At 39.3% G+C, this 21,298-nt stretch overlaps 2 protein-coding genes across 2 annotated transcripts; both read left to right on the top strand.

Annotated features, from left to right (window-relative positions):
• The first annotated feature begins 45 nt into the window (after positions 1-45).
• LOC100636923 (serine-rich adhesin for platelets-like) lies at positions 46-5,199 on the top strand. Its single transcript, XM_003389276.3, has 14 exons — positions 46-131; positions 183-349; positions 566-907; positions 961-1,072; positions 1,124-1,490; positions 1,715-1,935; positions 1,998-2,221; positions 2,286-2,628; positions 2,672-2,905; positions 2,952-3,259; positions 3,309-3,411; positions 3,459-3,614; positions 3,672-4,710; positions 4,782-5,199. Exons 1-14 carry the CDS (start codon positions 62-64, stop codon positions 5,035-5,037), a joined length of 3,942 nt encoding a protein of 1,313 aa, XP_003389324.3. The 5' UTR covers positions 46-61; the 3' UTR covers positions 5,038-5,199.
• A 52-nt stretch (positions 5,200-5,251) lies between these two features.
• LOC100637928 (ankyrin repeat domain-containing protein 17-like) lies at positions 5,252-20,712 on the top strand. The gene is made up of 40 exons (XM_020001178.1): positions 5,252-5,670; positions 6,103-6,193; positions 6,586-6,676; positions 6,867-6,998; positions 7,045-7,141; positions 7,322-7,467; positions 7,580-7,708; positions 7,815-7,921; positions 8,104-8,225; positions 8,556-8,623; positions 8,910-9,211; positions 9,718-9,805; positions 9,969-10,096; positions 10,336-11,709; positions 11,935-12,040; positions 12,132-12,377; positions 12,492-12,637; positions 12,845-12,987; positions 13,103-13,208; positions 13,266-13,373; positions 13,423-13,494; positions 13,630-13,795; positions 13,854-13,954; positions 14,002-14,097; positions 14,258-14,374; positions 14,424-14,506; positions 14,556-15,005; positions 15,218-15,367; positions 15,428-16,095; positions 16,185-16,543; positions 16,640-16,943; positions 17,838-17,972; positions 18,023-18,273; positions 18,402-18,981; positions 19,174-19,440; positions 19,575-19,619; positions 19,725-19,966; positions 20,020-20,091; positions 20,189-20,364; positions 20,608-20,712. Exons 1-39 carry the CDS (start codon positions 5,369-5,371, stop codon positions 20,339-20,341), a joined length of 8,343 nt encoding a protein of 2,780 aa, XP_019856737.1. The 5' UTR covers positions 5,252-5,368; the 3' UTR covers positions 20,342-20,364; positions 20,608-20,712.
• The last annotated feature ends 586 nt before the right edge of the window (positions 20,713-21,298 follow it).

The following is a 21,298-nucleotide window of genomic DNA, read 5'->3' as shown; positions in this document are numbered from 1 at the left end:
ATAAATCTATATTTGAATGGAAAGCCATGAATTTTACTCAAAGACTAATAAGAATTTTAAGATGAAGATCAACTGCAAGACCTCTCTCTCCCTTTTCATTGCAATACTTTGTCTCCTTTTACCAGCTCCAAGTGAGCCTCATTCCCTCCATTATATCATTAATAACTATTCACTGTTCATAGTCAATGGATCAATGATTGGAGAAGGACCTTACACAACTTATGCTACCCTGGGGTCTACTGCAGGAGTCAGCAGTAAGTGTTTGGAGAGGAAGCTAAGGAGCAGCTCTCATGCTATTCGTATACCAACTGGTTTCCCTATTGGTAGCAGTGTGCAGCATAAAGCTTATGTGAGTGACTAGAAAATCACTTCAATCGCTTACTGATCAGCCGGTTTTAGCCTGCATGACGCATCCAGTCCTTTTGCATATATATAATAATTATGTAGTTTTTTCATTCAATAATGCTAAATTTTGTGCAGCTATAGCATAAAAATTAATGAGTTCTACAGTTAAGCCATACTAATTATCTGCTACCATTAAGTGTGAAATAGATAATTTCGATAGGTGTCTGCTAATGGTGTCATTTCATTTGAGAAGCCAATACAATGTGGAGATGCTTCACCATTCCCAACTAACTTGACTAATGTAGAGAATGGCTTTATCATAGCACCTTACTGGAGTGACTCTGACATTAGAAGTACTGGCAATGTCTGCTATGAGGTTCATGATGACATCAGCAGCTCACGTTTGATGAGGACTGTCTCTGATATCATTCATAAATTGACTGGAACAAGTTACAATGGATATTGGTTGATGGTGGCACAATGGAGGAATGTTCATCCTTTTCCTCATGGTGCTAGCTTTCTTGGACAACTGAACAGTGACATTCAATCATTTGCTAACAAGGTGAGGGACATGTAGCAATTTGTAATTATATTGCTTTATTGTACTATCAAAAGGTGAACAGTTATCAAGCCATTATAATCACAGATCATGTCAGATCTTATGCACTCTTCACATACAGATGTAATGATATCCAGTGGTCCGGATACATGAAAAATGCAATAATTGGTATGATTATAATTATATTAATTCAAATCTTCACAATTGCATAAATTATAGGTACAAATGCTGGAGGAGGGTCTCTGTACAATAACTACAATACCAGTAATGTTACTGGAGTAGGCTGTGTTAATATGCCTGGCTCAGAGTTTCATAACATCCTCTACCAGCTAAGCTCACTCCGTTTCTCTAATTCATATCAAACCAAGTATCAAGAATGTAGCAATTATTATTATGAAGATATTGCTAAGTATGGAAGTAATGACGTTTTAGCTTCACAGGCACAGGGTCTGCCTCCTTGTCCTTGCTCAGGACAACAGGCTCAACTGGACGGGATGTGGAGAGAGATCAAAACTGGATCAAACTGTTATGATTACAAGTTTCCATCATCTACTAATGCAACACAAAGATGCTGCTATTCAACAGAGTAAGAAGCATTGTTGCTGTAACGTGGTCTTTAGAATACAATGAAAAATGACTGCATGTTAATTAGACTTGACAATTGGTGCAATATAGACATCAGGTCCTTGATTGGCAGGTGCAAAAAATTTCCACCAATTTAATTTTAATCATCAGTAGTATGTTAATTAATGTGATAAATGGTGCCAATGATGAGCATTTTTATTGTATAACACCCTCCCTCTCTCTCAGCTCTACAGGATGGGGTGCATTAAAGACAGCTCAATCAACAGATCAATATGGGACTAACATGATAGTCTACCATGAGAATGCTGCCAATGTCACTGATACTGGATCTGATGAATACTTTCGTAGTATCTGCTGCTCTGAGTCTGATGGAGTAGGCCTCTGCTCACTTTATTATGCAAGAAGACCACCTAATGATTGTACTGGATACACTCCATCAAGCTGGGGTAAGAAAAAAATGGTGATTTATCAAGTTATTATTAATTCATATTATTATTATTAATGACAGCGTGGGGTTATGGTGACCCACATATGATGACATTTGACGGTACAAACTACACTTTTAATAATCTTGGTGAATTTTATCTCTTAAAACTAAGAGATAAAACATTCAATGTTCAAGGAAGGACATCACTGGTTACTGATACTGGGCTTTCTAGTGTAGCCAATGCTAAAGCTACACAGTTTACTTCAATTGCCTTTCGTAATGGGACACATACAATTGAATTTAACGTTAGTTATGATTAGGATAATAATAATAAATGAAAATTACTTTCTTTGTATAATATACTTGCAGGCAACAAGTTGGGGAATCAGAACTTACTACAATCAAGGGAGAAACATTACTTCAACTTTTAACAATGTTGGTTCATTCCTTTATGATCCTGACAAGACTTTTGTGATATCAAGAGAAACCACAGATACATTGCTAATAGCATTTGCCTGTGACATATGGGCCAGTCTCAGTTTAACATCAGGTGTACTGCATTTCAGAGTGTCTGTACCTACCAAATACAAGTCTAATGCATTTACTATGCTTGGTTATTATAATGGGAATTCAAGTGACGATTTAGTAATGAATAATAGAGATGTCATAGATCCTACTCAAGAGAAATATGTATATTATTTTGCTGAAGATTGTAAGACAATTTTTAGTACAAATAATTGATTTATCTCATTTAGGGAGAGTTGAATCAACTTCTGATTCATACTTCATTGATCCTAATCCAACTCCAATTCGAAACTTTGTTCCAGTCATGGTTTCTGAAGCTACTTCTAGTGCCAATGAAAAAGCTCTTGTACAGTGTGGTTATGACACAGCTTGTACATATGATGCTGTGTTGACAGGATCAATCTCACTAGGCCTCACTAGCTTACGGGTCCATAATTTAAACATTGCAGATCTGGCAAAACTGAGTAAGCAGTTTTTGATTGCTTTAAAATAATTATCAATCCTTTTTAGCTAATTTTCCTCCAAATATTACTGGTGATCCAGTTGCTAGCTTCGTGGCTGCTTCTGGAGCCAAACTAAGTTATAATTTCAGTGTCACAGATACTGGCTCCTTCACTGTTGTACTAGCAGGCACAAATTCTGATCAAATTGGACAATTGAACAAATTAAGTACTGGTTCTGACTTCCGTTCAGCTAATAGTCCTACAGTAGAGAAATGGGAGTATTCTTTTGAATGGGGACCCAGCAATACAACCAATTTCTCTATTACTTTTATAGCTACAGACTCAAGCAATGCAGCCTCCATATTAGAAGTAAAAGTAAGCCAGGAGTACTATAGAGCTGTTTGACATTGTAATCACTCTATAGGTTCAGATATGTTACTGTCTCAATGGTGGTAGCTGTTCAAATGAACATATCAAGGATCTAACCTCATCAACGATACTCTTACCATGTGATTGCTCAACAGATGGTAACAGTATAATATCAATGACTAATTCTATTTAAATTGGTGTGTAGTGTGGGATGGTGAGTATTGCCAGTCTGATGCTAATGGATGTGATGATTGTTCATGTTATGATGGAGTCTCCTGCACTGATAATGTGAGTCCATTGTCTGGTGTGACATGTGGGGCTTGTCCTGCTGGTCTATTCAAAGGAGATGAGAAATGCATTGGTGAGGATTTCAGTCTATGTACTTTTTAACTTATTTCTATTTTATTTGGAAACACAGATAATTCAACTAGTATCAATGATTATAGTATTACTACCTCTGCAACTTCAGTTACTTCTAATGCTGCTACAGCTGCAGTTACTTCTAATGCTGCTACAACTTCAGTTACTTCTAATGTTGCTACAGCTACAGTTACTTCTAATGCAGCTACAGCTACAGTTACTTCTAATGCTGCTACAACTTCAGTTACTTCTAATGCTGCTACAGCTACAGTTACTTCTAATGCCGCTACAACTTCAGTTACTTCTGATGCTGCTACAGTTGCAGTTACTTCTAATGCTGCTACAGCTGCAGTTACTTCTAATGCTGCTACAGCTACAGTTACTTCTAATGCTGCTACAACTTCAGTTACTTCTAATGCTGCTACAGCTGCAGTTACTTCTAATGCTGCTACAGCTACAGTTACTTCTAATGCCGCTACAGCTTTAACTGCTTCTAATACGATTACAACTTCAATTACTTCTAATGCTGCTACAGCTGCAGTTACTTCTAATGTGGCTACAACTACAGTTACTTCTAATGCCGCTACAACTTCAGTTACTTCTAATGCTGCTACAGCTACAGTTACTTCTAATGCTGCTACAGCTACAGTTACTTCTGATGCTGCTACAACTTCAGTTACTTCTAATGCTGCTACAGCTACAGTTACTTCTCATGCCGCTACAACTTCAGTTACTTCTAATGCTGCTACAGCTTTAACTGCTTCTAATACAATTACAACTTCAACTGCTTCTAATGCTGCTACAGCCTCACTTATTTCTGATACAGTTACAACTTCAACTAATTCTACAACTTCAGCAAATACCCATATGACTTCTAATGCTCCTTCAACTTCAGCTACCTCTGATACCATTACAACTACTTCTAATACAATTGCAACTTCGGCTACTTCAAATTCTTCAATACAGTCCAGTCCAACAAATACTCCTGATCCTGGTGACCATAGCAATGGTCTCAGTACCCTAATGCTACTGGTAGTAGCATTGATTGGACTGGTGGGTGCTGTAGTGTGTGTAATCTTAATGCTAATGATAATGATGTAAGTTATATAAAATGAACTAATGCAGGAATCATAAGTTTTCATTATTATGCTTTTGTCTACTTGTGTAGGGCTTGCAGGTCTAGCAGTGACCCAAGCAGGATAATGATTGGCCTCCATAGGAGGGTTCATGTTCAGCCAGCCGGCTTTGGTGTTGATGGTAGGGAACTTCAAGTGATTCAGAATCCTCATGCTAAAAAGGAAGGACTCATTAGTATGGGAATATTGGAAGGAGCTAAAGCAGTGGCTGCAGTTGCTACTGTTGGTCCTGTCAGTAATGCATTGGAAGTGGTGAGTTTGGATGGATCAGACCCAGAAGACTGGTGAGGAGCAGAGACTGGACCTTGTGCATGATTCATCACTTAAACTAATAGATGTAGATTTGAACAATAATAATAATAATGAAAATTAATAGTTTCTTTAATCATAATAATGATTTGTGCTAGCTTTAAATTATTTATGCTATAATCCATCATTTTTATTATGCGTGGGTGGTAATAAAGGGCGTGGGTTTTTGGTAGGTGTGGCTCTTTTAGCCAACATGGTTTCATCACGTGATCTCATGTGAACATGGCGGAGGACAACTAGTAAAAGGGAACAAGCTGTCCTCTCTCATACCCAGTTACTGTGTATACCAAAGGAAGGATTGATAGGCCTAATGGCCAGTGACAATAAGGAGCCGGCCCGTGAAGGCGTCCCTGAAGAACAGAGCAATCCTCCGCCGGTTGAGAACGAGATAAAGAAAGGATTGACTGACTCAAAGAGACCTGATGAATTAGGGAAAGGAGTGGATCCTCCAGGAAAGAGACAGGATGGCGATGGAGAGGAGTGTGCCCATGCTATGGATAGTGAGACACAGAACCGGTTGAGAGGGTTCCTTGAAGTGGCTGGCGTTAAACTCTCTCACGTCGACACTCAAACCTTCCAAGATCCCGAGATACTACGGAAACTAACCAACTGGTGAGTTCCAACATATTACGTCTCATTATTTATTTAATAGTTTTAATTTTTCATTAATACTTTTAGCTTTTGTTTGTCTTTGTTCACATTATATATATATTAAAAATTATCTTAAAAATTATTAAATTTGTCTATATGTCACTGCCCCTCCCCCTCCCTTACACTGTGTCTTGTGTACAAAAACTTGTTTCTCTCGCGTGTTTATTGTATGTAGTATTCCAATTATTGCCCACCTCCTATACACTACTGTCAGTAGTTATTCCAACAATTATTATTGATATCTTTTAATTTTGTATGTCAATCCTCCATTGTGTGTTCTTTTCTTCTTTTATTGTTTTTCTTTAAACACTTTTTGTTAACATACGCTGTACATGTATTGTTACATTATATACGTTACCACTACTCCTCCCCCTGCCCCTCCTCCTCCTCTAGTGTCAGTAATGCTCTTGATGAAGCTGCTCTCGCTCTCAATCGGATGAGATCTAGACAGGGAGACAGAGAGGAACCTCCTAATCCTCAGAATGTAAGTGAATTATTAATGTATCGAGTTTGATGAACATGTATTGTATTATCAGTATTGTCCTTTTATTTTTTGTCTTGATAAACATTCAATATCCTCCTCCTCCTGCTGCTATTATTAATAATCTTTACAAGTCTACATGAACATGTACCTATCCTCCTGTTTGTGTGAGAGAGTGTCTTTAGTTGGTACATGTACATGTGTAGCCACAGCCTCTCCTTGTGTCTATTGTATTGTCTTAATGGAAGCAGCTGCTAATCAATTAGTTATTATTAATCATAATTAATTATAGTTATTAATTTAGTTATATCTATTTATATTTTTAATTGAAAATTGCTTTATCATCATCATCATCATTTTAATTTTATTAATTATTATTATTATTATCATGACAGGGTAAGGATCTGTTATCTCTTGCCGATGGTGAAGACCCCAAGTCTCATCACTTCACTGACATACAGGCACTTCAACACTTACTGGGACAAGGTAAGGGAGAGAGAGAGAGGGGGGGAGGGAGAGAGGGAGGAGGGGTTAGTGTGACTCTGTGTGTGTTTAGAATATTTTTAATGTAGTGGAATGATTGATATTCATCTATTAATGCGTTATTGTTACATAATGTCTTCTGTCCTTTTCTTGTTACAATACCACCTTCTCCCCCTCCCTCCCCCTCCTTCAGCTGGTCAGGGCATTAATGATTCCACTGAAGATGGTGACAGTTTGTTGTCTCTGGCATGTTCTGCCGGTTACTTTGAATTGGCTGAGGTCCTCCTTAGGATGAGGGCCAGTGTGGAGGACAAAGGAATGAAAGGTCAGTGTGGCTCTGGTGGGTGTGGTGACCACACCTCTTTTAATAGGTGACTCTACTCCGCTAATGGAAGCTGCTTCAGGAGGTTACGTTGACATCATTAAACTCTTGATAGAACACGGAGCTAGGGTCAATGCTACTTCAAGGTTTGTCTCATGTACAGAAAAACTTTTGTGGGTTTTGCAGATTAAAGTTCTGCTAATTGTTCAATTGCTGTTATTACTGGCATTGACAAATCCTTTAAAGTTATTCCCAAAAACATTACCACTACTGTATAATAATGTAGATACATGTTAGTATTATTATTTAATGATTGTTTTGTGTAGTGTTGGTAATACAGCTCTTACTTATGCCTGCTGTGGTGGGTTTGAAGACGTGGTTAAGGTGCTCCTTGAGAACCAGGCGACAGTCGAACATCAGAACGAGAATGGCCACACCCCCTTAATGGAGGCTGCTTCATGTGGTCACGTCGGTGAGCTAATTATACTATCATTCAATAGTGACCCCGCCTACTTAATTAATTAATTAATTTTGATACATGTACATGTGCATGTATGTATTTACACTTTTTTATTAATTGGTAGGTGTGGCCAAGCTGTTATTAGAATATGGTGCTAATATTAATACTCATTCTAACGAGTTCAAGGAAAGTGCTCTGACCCTCGCCTGTTACAAGGGACACCTGGACATGGTCAAATTCCTACTGGATGCTGGTAAGAGAGAGAGGGAGAGGGAGGGAGGGAGTTTTAAAGTGTGGTGATACATGTGTCTTTCATTATTTTTATTAATGTATTAATATAATTATTGACACTCCGTCAGGTGCTGATCAGGAACATAAGACTGATGAGATGCACACGGCACTGATGGAGGCGTGTATGGACGGACATGTTGAAGTTGCACGCCTCCTCTTGGACCACGGAGCACAGGTGGGTAACATGTACATCATGTATAGTCTCTATTGATTCCTCTATGTATGTACACCTATTATTAATTCCTGTATATATGTACATGTACATTCTTTATTGATCATTGTATCCATCTCTTGTTATTCCTGTGTGTATGTACATGTACTGTACATTCTTTATTATTAATTCTTTCCTATCCTTAGGTCAATATGCCTGTTGATAGTTTTGAGTCTCCATTGACTTTAGCTGCTTGTGGTGGACACTACGAACTGGCAGCACTCCTTCTCTCAAGAGGAGCTGACCTAGAGGAGGTCAATGATGAGGGGTAGGACAGGAATTATTATTATTATTATTATTATTATTATTATTATTATTATTATTATTATTATTATTATTATTATTATTATTATTATTATTACCTACACTGGAGATAAAGAAGGCTTTGAGTTGCTATAGTGATGGCTCAAGTTGTTGTGATCTCCAAATAATAAAATAATTAATGACACAAACGTTGATAATTACTAGTGATAGAGACAGTAATTATTTTGGGGATTTGTCAACATTAACCTTATTATTGTTATTATTATTATTATTATTATTATTGTTGTTGTTGTTGTTGTTGTTAAACGTTTATTCCTCTCTCCTTCTCTCCTAGTTATACTCCATTGATGGAAGCAGCTAGAGAAGGTCATGATGATGTAGTTCAGTTGCTTGTTGAACAAGGTAACCATCTACCCGTACCTGTAGCTGTACCTGTACCTGTAGCTGTACCTGTACCTGTAGCTGTAGCTCTAATGTACAGTATAGCCTCTCTTAATGGACACTCTCTATAGCGTACACCTCCATTTAACGGACAGCACCTAGTGTACCAATTACATTCCTTACTGTATAAAATAACCTCCACATAAAGGACACCTCTGTATAACAGAGACACAGTGTCCATTATAGCAAGGCTAGCCTGTACATGACTACATGAAATTGTATTTAATACTTTAATGATATTCTCCAGGTGCTAATGTTAATACCCAGACTGAGGAGACCCAGGAGACTGCTCTTACCCTGTCTTGTTGCGGAGGGTTCTTAGACATCACTCAGTATCTTGTAGATCATGGTGCTAATATTGAGCTAGGAGCCTCCACCCCTTTAATGGAGGCGTGTCAAGAAGGACACATTGATATCGTGAAGTACCTTATTAGGAAGAACGCTAACATTCAAGCTGTTACCAACACTGGGGACAGTCCATTGACATATGCAGCTGCTAATGGACACACAGGGATAGTGGATCTACTCATTTCCTGTGGAGCTAACGTGGTGAGAACAAGGGGTTTCAAACTGGACCATTTCTCATTCAAAATATTAAAATCAGGCCAAAGTCCTTGTACATACTATAGTACAGGGACTTTGGCCAAATTTTGCCAAAAATGACTAAGAGAGAATTCTCCATTTTTATTACATTTCCTGATGCATATACATGTACTTATGTTGTGTAGAAAGTTTGAGCTGATTCCAATTAAAATTAGATTTTTTATAAATTTTTCAAGTTACTCCAAATTCAGGTAAAAGTCCCTGTACTATTAGTAACGCGGTAGCGTTACTAAGTAGGATTCGCCCCCAAACAAAATGGCTGCCACGACTTTTGCAGCCTTGCTATACCAGGAAAACGAGCTCCTATGCTTACCAGACTTTTTAGAGGACCTCATCTTGTAGTACATGGTCTCGGGCCAAATTTTACCAAAAATTAAAAGGAGAGAATTCTTCATTTTTATTACATCTCCTGATGTAACCCACCCTCCCTCCCTCCCTCTCTGTGTCTGTAGGAGCATGAGTCTGAAGGTGGGAGGACTCCGCTGATGAAAGCAGTTCGAGCTGGACACTTGGAAACAGCTCAATACCTTATTTCTAAAGGTAAAACTAATGTTTACAAAATGTGTACTATTTATTGCTATTAATTATTATTATTAATTATTATTATTATTATTAATCATTATTATTATTATTAATTATTATTATTATTATTAATCATTATTATTATTATTAATTATTATTATTATTATTAATTGGCCATTAGGTGCTGATATCAATAGATGTACCAGCACTAATGATCACACTGTACTGTCCCTGGCCTGCTCCGGAGGCCATCTTGGAGTAGTCCAGTATCTGCTCAGGAAAGGAGCTGATTCATCTCATGTGCTCAAGGTATGGGGTATGGGAATGAAAATATGATGGTATGGGGTATGGGAATGAGAATATGATGGCATGAGAATGAGAATATGATGGCATGACCAGTGTTTGATTTACACAAAAATTGTAGTAATAAGTTTTGGGGAAGATTAACTTACCCCTAGAGCTAATTATGAGAGACCAAAAGTCTCCTAAACTCCCTCTGACCCAACAGTGATTATTTATTTATTTATTTTAATTTATTTATCTGTTAGGATAATTCCACTATGATTATTGAAGCTGCTCGTGGAGGTCACACTGGAGTCGTTAGTCTGTTGCTACGGCAACCACGCTTTACCGAGACACTACGGAAGCAAATGAAAGCCCAGCGTTCCGCTGTTGCCAATGGCAACCAGCGACTAAAGGAAGCAAATCGTTTAAAGATCCCACCTCGAAATATTCCTCGTAACCCGCCCCCTCGCAACGGAACCAGGAATAATGATAATCACCATAGTTCCGCTGGCGGTACATGTACATGTCACGAGGGAGGGAGTGGCTCCGATATTAATAACCAGTCAATGACCACACCCTCTAGTAATAAGTGCTCAAGCCCCACCCACCAGTCCGATACTGTACATGTACATGTACCTCATCAACAGGTCGGACTCAAACACGTCCCTCCTCCTCATTCTGTGGCCCCGCCCACTTCTACTATTAGTGACACACCCACTTCTCATACTACAGTCTCTGAAGCTCCCCCCACTGGCTCACCTCAAGAGTCCTTATTAGGAGAAACGTTCTCAGGAACATTTCGGTTTTCATCATCAGAAGGAGGGGGCGTGGCTAACACTGTAGGCGAGTCAGTTCAATCAGCCACACCTCCTGTTGGTAGCGGGTACCTCCTCCCCTCGGTATTTGCTGACTCATCAAGTTACATCACTCAGGACCGGATGGACGCCTACTTGAAAGCTGACGAGATATTGCGCAATCACATGTCCCAGCTGGACTATCCGAAGCAACAGGCCCTCATGAGTGCCCTGGAGAACCTCATGCTACAGAGCGAGGCACACAGAGCTAACATGTCTACCGGCGTACCATCGTCCGATAACCAGTTACCACTAGACACTAATGTGGCCCCGCCCACTCAAGGGGCGTGGTCATTCACCGATCCTTCTCGTATGCCTCAGTTTGCGATTGGGTCCACTACTGTAGCTAGTCCTGAGAAGTTATCATCAGCGACTAGCTCACCATCAAAGATTAATACTACCATAGTTTCTAGTTCTACGGAGCCACACCTACAAGAGCCCTGCCCACCCTCAGTGTTTGATATTTCCGCTGCTCCTGATCTCGTACATGTACCACATTCTGTACATCCGCCGTCGCTAGGGACAACCGGAGTAGCACCTCTGCCCACACTCGTTAACCACGGACAGTTCTTTCAGCCAATATACACTCCTAATATGGGCGTGGGAGGGGGTGGAGTCAAGCAGCTATCTCACTCATTGGTGCCAATGGTGGACAGTCCTCAGCTGATGGACGGGGGGACTACCCCTGGCTCTACTGAAGTACAGTCACTCACTAACTCATTCTTTATGGACGCTAATTTCCCAGTGGATATACCACCACCAGCTGACCTGCTCCCCGATCATGTAAGTAACTGTACATGTAGTTTAGTCCACAGCTGGTAACTTTGGAGGGAATTTCGTTGAATGAAGCAGGCCAGAGAGCATTTGCATAATGGTTCTTAATGGTGGGGTTTTATTTTTAGCACACAACTACATTGTAATTGTATCAAAACTCACTAGATTTACCAGATGATGGTGATAATGCTGTTTATTATTATTATTATTATTATTATTATTATTTTCTTTCAGTTGCAGCACATGCTTCCATCAAGTGTCTTCACCTCGTTAATGGATAATGATATTCATAGCTCCTCCTCCTTAATGGATAATGATACCGAACCAAATAATGCTGGAGGTATACCACTTTTATCAATTAAGTATTGTATTATTATTATTATTATTATTATTATTATTATTATTATTATTATTATTATTATTATTAATAGATAGATTTCCTGCTGGTGATTCCAGTAGTCCCCTTGCTCCCTCCCTCCCTCCTCCTCCCCCTCCCCCGGCTGGGGGCAGTCCCTCTGCCCTCCCCTCAGGGTCCTACGAGGCAGCCATTGAGATAGACCAGCACACTGAGAGTAACCATGACACTGCACTCACCCTGGGGGCAGCAGGGGGCCATGATGAACTGGTCGAACTACTCCTGGCTAGGGGGGCCAATATTGAACATAGGGACAAGAAAGGTAATGTACTGGGAAATTTAATAAAACGGGGGGGGGGGGATTTTTGAGCCATTATAGAACAAAACAATTAAATAATTATTATAACTATTATTATTGCTATTATTATTGCCATAGGTTGTACTCCATTGATATTAGCAGCTAATGCAGGTCATGCCATGACAGTAGCTATTCTCCTGGAGCATGATGCTGACATTGAGGCTCAGACTGACAGGACCAAAGACACTGGACTATCACTAGCTTGCTCTTCTGGACGACAAGAGGTACTCTAACCATCTACTCTAGTATCAGATCAGATCAGGGTGTAGTACTTTAAAATATTTATGGAATAAGTATACAAGTACAAGTACATGTACTTGCTAAGTACTATAAGCAAGAATGGATAAGGAAGTTGATTGCTAAAGTTCTATGTTTTACATTTATTTATTTATTTATTTATTTATTTATTTGTTTGTTGTTGTTGTTAACAGGTTGTTGAGTTATTATTAGCTAAAGGTGCCGACTATGAACACAGGAATGTCTCGGACTACACTCCACTCTCACTGGCAGCCTCTGGGGGATACGTTAACATCATCAAACTACTACTGAAGGCGGGGGCTGACATCAACTCAAGGTGGGTGGGTCAGGGGCGGGGCTAAGAGGAAGGATAGCAATGTTTAATGCTCACTTTTAGAGCAACTTTTAAGATTCAATGTACAATTGTACAATGTTTATTTGTCTTTCTATAGAACTGGTAGCAAGTTGGGAATATCCCCGTTAATGCTAGCAGCAATGAATGGACACACCACGACTGTTAAACTATTACTGGATTACGGGTCTGATATCAATGCACAGGTACTGTGGAGGGGGTGTGGCCTCAAGGGAGTAACCATCCACCTGTTCTATTTTTAGATTGAGACCAATCGTAACACGGCACTGACTCTTGCTTGCTTTCAGGGACGGCACGAGGTAGTGAACCTTCTGGTGGAGAGACAAGCTAATGTGGAGCATAGAGCTAAGGTGGGTGGAGACTGATGATGTCATGTGATGTCATGTGTTCTATAAATAGACTGGGTTGACTCCACTGATGGAAGCTGCTTCCGGAGGATATCATGAAGTAGGACACGTATTGATCAGCAAGGTATGTCCATTGTCCATTATAATAACTGAGTTTTGTGTTTAGAGAAATACATCATGTAGATATGTAGTTTGTACCTTTTATAATTGTAAAATAAAATGTCATTTAGTTATATTTTAACCCTCCCCTCCCCCCCAGGGTGCTGACGTCAATGCTGCTCCAGTCCCCAGTTCCAAGGACTCGTCCCTCACCATTGCTGCTGATAAAGGACACTACAAGTTTGTGGAGCTACTTTTAAGAGAAGGAGCTATTGTTGACGTTAAGAACAAGAAAGGGAACTCACCACTGTGGCTAGCTGCTAACGGTATTTCAAATAAATAAATAATAATAATAATACAATCTTTTATTATTATTAACTGTAGGAGGTCATTTGGAGGTTGCTAGGTTACTGGTAGAAAGCAGTGCTGATGTTGATACTCAGGACAATAGAAAAGTTTGTGCTTTGATGGCAGCCTTTAGAAAGGTAAGGACACCTCGTTAGTGGGTGTAGTTACTCCGCCCACACTACAGGGTCACTATAAAGTAGTGAAGTACCTAGTGGATCATGTAACTCAGTTCCCGTCAGACTCGGACCTTAAGAGATACATCAATACACTCTCTGATAAGGTACACCTGATGATCAGTTATCTCATGGCAGAGACTGTCATGCATTAGTACATGTGTATCACCTTAAACTTGACCAATAAGGCTGATTTTTGGTTGATTTTTTCACGAATTGTACCTTTAAAAATCTTGTGCTGTATGATATATCTTTCCATTGTTGTAGGACCTGATCAAAAAGTGCCAGAGGTGTATGGAGGTGATTATATACGCTAAGGACAGACAAGCAGCTGAGGCTAATAAGAACGCATCAATACTGCTCCAGCAGATTGACCTGGAGAAGGTAGGACCACACCTACTAGTTAATCATATTCATAGCCCGTTGTCCATAGCAACACGAAGAGAACAAGAAGGCTGCAGCTGCTAAGAAAAGAGCCAGGAAGAAGAAGCAAAAAGAAAAGAAGCAAGCTTTGAAGTACATGCACACTGTTATTAATAATTATTAATATTTATTTATTAAACAGAGCTTTAGTAAAGACGAGTAAGAACGGATCACTTGATGATGAAGATGATGAACCAGTACAACCTGAGCATCCCAACGACAAGAACTATGTGTTCAAAGAGCTGGGACTGCCCCCGGCCGATAGTAAAGAACCTGAAAGTGCTACCAATCATGAGGATGCCCCGCCCAGTGAGACTCCGCCCATATCAAGTGTTAACGAGAGAGAGACTAGACCCAAGGCTTTATTACCGACACCAACAACTAAAGAACTAGCTAGTTTGGTTGTCTGTACTCCTTCATTTTCCACAGCTTCACTTGGTTCTCTCCCAGCCTCCTGGTCTAGGTTTAGTGACAGTAGTTCAGTACCTGCGTCTCAGTCCCTCCCCCTCGTTAAGGGAGGGGGCGTGGCCTCAAGTCCTCGGAAGATTAAGAAAGATGACGAGTGGAAGGAAGTGGCAAAAAGATACACAATGTAAGGGGAGGGGCTTATCTAAGATAGACGTACTTTTAAAAAGATAATTATTATTAATTGTGTGATATTGCTACTGCTGCATGTTTAGAACAGGAATTGTTTAAATTCCAATACTTTAAAAGGTTAAATTACTCACCTGTTTGATTACCAAATGATCTATTTCTGTGTACATTTCATCTATTATTTATTTATTTATTCATTTTAATGTGCAGTACAAGGAAGATCACAATACCTGGTTCCAAGTACAGTTCAGTTGTTGGGAGAGGCAGCAATAGACTCATATTAATAAGACAACTAACTGGAGCTCACATTGAGGTGGAGAAGGGAAGCAGACAAGCTCCTTTGAGGAACGTGACAATAAAGTACTAACTGAGGACTAGTCCCTCTTTAATTTGATACCTGTTCCCTCTCTCTCCCCCTAGGGGCAGTCAAGATGCTGTCAAACAGGCCATTCACTTTATTTCTGTCTTACAAAAAGACCCAAACACAGATATAGCTCACCTACCATCATCTTCGTCTTTAGGAAAGACTCACATTAATCCTGTGTCTCGATCCATAGACCCTCCTCCATCCTTCTCTCTAGTTAATGAAGCTCCACCCATTCAAGATCCTGTTTGGCCCGCCCACACATTTAATGAACCTCTAGCTCCACCCACTAGTAAATCAGAATCGTTACTTCCAAACCCCACCCACTCTGCCAAGGGGGCGTTACCTTCTTCAAGAGTATCTAAAGTACCTCATGAACGGAAACTGACCAATCCAGTTGTATCCGCTTCGGTTGCTATGGTAACTGACTCCTCCCCTCCAGTCCATCGTTCCGGAGCTGTGAGGCAGTTATTCACTGATAGTAGCCGAAGCACTGGGACCACGCCCCCTTTATTATCAACTAGTATGTCCCTGCCGACTAAACTGGGCGTAGTTAAAGGCATGGCCATTTCAACTGGTTCCCCACCCACCAGTATAGACACTGTAACAAGAAGTAGTGCTAACACTAGCAACACAACAACCACTAGTAGTAGCAATAGCTCAGGGACTAGAACCAATAATAATAATAATGGAGGAGAGAGTAGTGCTAATAATAATACTACTGGTAAGGAGAGAGAGAGAGAGAGGGAGTTGGACTGTGTTTTAGTGTTAATGATATGTTCATGTTATTTTTTATTTATTTTTAATTTTTAGATAAGCCATCTACCACTTCCAAGCAACCTGTAAAGCCGCCAGCCCCTCCCACAACTGGACCTGAGCCACACCCACAAAACGTATTTGAGCAGATATTGAAAACCCCATCACTCTTTCACGACGCTGCGTCTCACATTACGCAACCTAAGAGATACTCGGACGCTGTCGGGAAAAGGAGCACAGTTCCCTCTTCATCGACCAATGAAATTGGAGGAAGCTCCAGTGGGAGTGGCAAGGTCTCCTATTCCAGTGTGATGAGTGCCCCCTCCTCTTCAGTAGGTGTGGTCAGTGGGAGTGGCTCTAAGATTAATTTAGCTCCTGGCTCTAGACCAACCAGTGGGAACAGCGACTCAGGAAAGGTAACACAACATACAGTATAAGAAATACACTATACAACATTATCAGATTGGATCCATTTTTATATGATTATCCTTCTCCTCTTTCCCTCCATTTAGTCACAGTCCTCTACTAGTATTACCTCGTCTGATGTGTCATCAAAGCTACGAATGGCTCCCTGGTCTGAGGCTCCTTCTGATCCTGTAACCTCCTTTAAGATTCCACCATCAGGCTCTCCTGTTAGTCCTAACATGCTTGGACCCATTGGACCTCCCTCTCGTACTTCTAAAGCTCCTCCTCCTCTGTCTCCGATAATCCAAGGCTCTTCTCCTCTCTCTGCCTCTCCCAAGAGTCCGTTGCTAGGGGCAGCACCTGTTGGTCTGTTGCCACTTCCTCCAGTTAACACCAGCACCAATGATAAAGGTAATTAATTAATTAATTAGGAAAATATATGTAGGCTCTTTTTAAAATGGTCATAACTTGAAAAATCTAAGTCGGAATCAGTTCAAACTTGCTACACAGCATAAGGACATCAATATGTATCAAAAAATGTAATAAAAATTTGGGGTGATTTCGGAGCCATTTTTTGGAAAAAAACCATGGGCTATAGCCTTGGGTATTTTTCAGAATTTTGACGTTTTCTTAAAATGGCCATAACTCAAAAAATTGAAGTCGGAATCAGCTCAAACTTTCTACACAGCATAAGGACATCAATATGTATCAGAAAATGTAATAAAAATTTGGGGTGATTTCGGAGCCATTTTTTGAAAAAACCATAGACTATAATAGCCTTGGGTATTTTTCAGAATTTTGACGTTTTCTTAAAATGGCTATAACTCGAAAAATTGAAGTCAGAATCAGCTCAAACTTTCTACACAGCATAAGGACATCAATATGTATCAGAAAATGTAATAAAAATTTGGTGTGATTTCGGAGCCATTTTTGGAAAAAACCATGGGCTATAGCCTTGGGTATTTTACAGAATTTTGACGTTTTCTTAAAATGGTCATAACTCGAAAAATTGAAGTCGGAATCAGCTCAAACTTTCTACACAGCATAAGGGCATCAATATGTATCAGAAAATGTAATAAAAATTTGGTGTGATTTCGGAGCCATTTTTGGAAAAAACCATGGGCTATAGCCTTGGGTATTTTACAGAATTTTGACGTTTTCTTAAAATGGTCATAACTCGAAAAATTTGAAGTCGGAATCAGCTCAAACTTTCTACACATCATAAGGACATCAATATGTATCAGAAAATGTATCATGAAAGGTCTTGGATGTTCATTATTACTTTGTTGTTTGTTCTATATTTAGAGTTTCGTCCCATTCATCCTGAAGGTACTAATGTTCAAAACATTTCAGTTCCGACTAAAGTGCCCACTCCAGTTCGTAACAGGAAACCTCTTTTAGCGACACCTCCTGGTTTTGGAACTGTACCAGTTCATTTTGGTAAGATGGAATATTGTGTTGTCCAGCTATTATTTATACACTCTCTGTAGGTGGTCACAATCGTTCTCCGTTATCAAAGAAATCAAAACCAATAAGTCCGTTCCAGTCGGGTCCTCCTTCTCCTCCTCCTCCTCCTCTTACTCCCTCTCTCGATGATCAAACACCTTCTCCGGCTAAAGCCCCGCCTCCTGCCCCACCTCCTCAGGCAATCACATCTAAGAATGTTATCCAGTCGAGTAACTTCAATCCAAACGCACCAACTTTTGTACCAATGGGGGCGGGGCCTGTCATGGGAGCAGCTGTAAGTTATTAATTAATTGAAATGTGCGATTGTACATGTACATGTGTACCGTAATAGTGGGTGGGTCTATGATATAATATTTGGGATATTTTATTTATTTTTAAATATTTTATTTATTTAATTTTTAGGGTACCACCAGCTCCATATTAGGTAATCCGCCCACGCAAACAATCAAATACAGTTTACCAGTTCCAATGGCCTCATCGTTACTAGGGACACTCCCGCCAGCTCCACCCCCTCCTCCTCCACCCCCACACCATCAAGCCCCTCCTTCTGTCCCGCCCACTTCAATCTCTAGTGGGCATGTCATTCCGTCTCCAGTTATTGTTAATAGTTCTCTCCCTCCTCCCCCTCCCCCTCCTCCCCCTGGTCCTCCGCCCATCAATCAACCATCACTATTGGGTCATCCTCCTATTCATCTCTTGGTCCCGCCCCCTAGCAGACCTCTTTATTACGAAGGGGGAGGTCCCCCTCCGCCCCCTCACCTGATGCCGCATCCACCACCCAATCAGTTTCCTCCCGGGGGTATGTTGCCACGGGAACCGATCCCACCTGACCAGTTTGATGGGCCTCTTGCGCAATCTGTTTTTGGTTTTTCGTCTTATGATAAAGGGATGGGTGTGGTCGATCCTCATGAAGCCACACCCACTGATCCATGGATGGCTTATGGTAGCTCGTTAGGATTAACTGGAGGAAATAACGTAGCAGGTAATAATAATCAATTTATTATTAATTAATGTATTAATCGCATAAGTACATATACATGTTTTTAAAAAATATGTACATATACATGTACAATTTTATCAGCCAATGATGTAAATTGATTAACAATTTTCACTTAATTCTGACTCCTCAAAGTGTGAGAGTATTTTACTGAATTGACTCTCTTCATTCCGCTAGATGGATTCCCGTCTCTCCCATCTTACCCCCCACCAGGTGGATCGATTGATAAAACTGATACTAATCCTTCAAGTGCTTTTGCTCCTCCTCCTCCCCCAGTGGCAGGTGCTCCATCCACAGTAGCTCCTTTACCATCACCTTCAATGATACCAAGGGCCCAACGGGTGCCCATTGGAGGGTCAATGGGTTTTACCCATGGAGTGGATCACCACGCCCCCAACAACACACTCATACTAACTGGTACCACTGGACTGATGCTTACCTCAAGTAATAATATTTAATTTATTAATAAACATTATTGTTATTATTAAATTTAAGACAACCATGGTATACATGTACTGTTAAATTGTTACTATTTTTAGAACTTAGTAACGTGTCATTATTAACTGTTCTATTTTTAGCAATAGATACTTCGAGTGTTTGGTCACCATACTCGCCTACAATAGGTAATTAATTAATTTTTATTAATAATACAATAATAATAATACAATAATAATAATAATAATAACAATAACAATAATAATAATAATCTACATGTATTACTTTATTAGGTGCTGGATCAGATGAAATTGGTTGGAAGAACAATCCTGAACAATCCTGGCCTTCATCAAGTACTTCACAGTCTCTCCCTCCTTCTCTCTCCTCTTCTCATCAAGCCCCTCCCCCTGCCCCGCCTACTCTCTCTTCAGTTTCAAATCATGTATCAGCTGATTCCAGTCCAGTTAATTCTTACGATAATCTCTCGGGCCTGCTTGATAAACTAGGCCTCTCTAAATATCATAATTTATTTCAAGTACATGTTTTATTTGACTATTTATTTATTTATTTCTTATTTTATTATTTTAGAAGAATGAGATTGATCATCATGCTCTCTTGCTCATGAGTGAAAAGGATTTTGCTGAAGTCGGCATTCCTAAAGTACTTAAATAACATAATTCTGTCCCACATGTACATGTACAGTATAATTCTTAATTTTATTTTATCTTTAAAATTTTTCTATTATGATTATTTATAGGGTCCTCGTGTTAAATTGTTAAATGCTATTGGTCGTAAAACTGAGCTGTCTGATGGAGAAGATGATGATGATGATGATGACGATGATGTGATTAGATTCAGTGAGACCGGTGGTGTTAATGATGTATCAGTGGTACCTGATACTAACAATTGATAGTAGCTAGCTGTAGTAGACTGGTGAGTCAGTAGGTATTCATGTACCTGGAGGTGTGTGTGTGTATAAGTAATGTAATACCTGTGGACTGAGATATCTGCTTGAGGTGAAGCTGAGGGCAGATATCAAGGGACTCAGGTATTACATTACTGATACTCACCTCCAGAGACACACACACTGGTCACTACATACACTGTATGTAGTATACACTTTGTAGTTTTGCTTCAGTAATTATGTATATGTGTGTTTATTTTCTCTTTGTATAGGTGCTGTTTTGCCTCTAACTGATTGTGTTAATAGCAATAATTATTATTGTAATTATTATTATTATTATTATTGTTATTATTATTATTATTATTATTGTTATTATTATTATTATTATTATTGTTATTATTATTATTATTATTATTATTATTATTATTATTATTGAAAACTGATGTTGAAATCATTCTTGCATTGTGTAATATTATTATTTAATTGATGCACACACTAGCACACACTCATCCCTCTGATTTCTAATAGCTATTGATGTGTTTCACATTAACAAGATACTCTCTCCCTCACTCTCTCTTTTACTATTTCTCTTTCCTCAAATCTTAATTGTCATAATAATAATTATTAATATTATCATAGTGAATGTAAGTCATTGATTTGTTCGCAAAAATGGCCACTTACAGATATTAATATTGCAATTCCTGATCCTTATCCATTATAGAAAGTATTCATATCAGAATAATTCAAGATTAATTTATTTGTGCTGAAAATGGCATTGGAAGATTTTTATTGCAATTTAAAATTTCATGCTTATGAGGAAAATACAAAAAGGACCAAATGATATTTATTTTCATTGTTAATTTTTAGTGAGTTTAGTAGTACTTGATGTTACAAGTTGTAGAAGTACAATTAGTTTATAGAGCTAATGTCTACAAATGATGAGACAACAACAACAATACAGTA

This window comes from Amphimedon queenslandica, unplaced genomic scaffold, assembly GCF_000090795.2.
Source record: "Amphimedon queenslandica unplaced genomic scaffold, v1.1 AMPQUscaffold_13104, whole genome shotgun sequence".
Classification (NCBI taxonomy): domain Eukaryota; kingdom Metazoa; phylum Porifera; class Demospongiae; order Haplosclerida; family Niphatidae; genus Amphimedon; species Amphimedon queenslandica.
This window is presented reverse-complemented; position numbering and strand designations above follow the sequence as displayed.

Excerpts from the sequence above, each read along its gene's own strand:
- LOC100636923 (XM_003389276.3), top strand. The coding sequence starts at position 62 with ATGAAGATCAACTGCAAGACCTCTCTCTCCCTTTTCATTGCAATACTT. Across the intron at positions 132-182 it reads TCTCCTTTTACCAGCTCCAA|TCAATGGATCAATGATTGGA; the intron begins GTGAGCCTCATT and ends CACTGTTCATAG. Across the intron at positions 2,629-2,671 it reads ATATTATTTTGCTGAAGATT|GGAGAGTTGAATCAACTTCT; the intron begins GTAAGACAATTT and ends TATCTCATTTAG.
- LOC100637928 (XM_020001178.1), top strand. The coding sequence starts at position 5,369 with ATGGCCAGTGACAATAAGGAGCCGGCCCGTGAAGGCGTCCCTGAAGAA. Across the intron at positions 9,806-9,968 it reads TCAATACCTTATTTCTAAAG|GTGCTGATATCAATAGATGT; the intron begins GTAAAACTAATG and ends ATTGGCCATTAG. Across the intron at positions 15,006-15,217 it reads GTGGCAAAAAGATACACAAT|TACAAGGAAGATCACAATAC; the intron begins GTAAGGGGAGGG and ends TTTAATGTGCAG.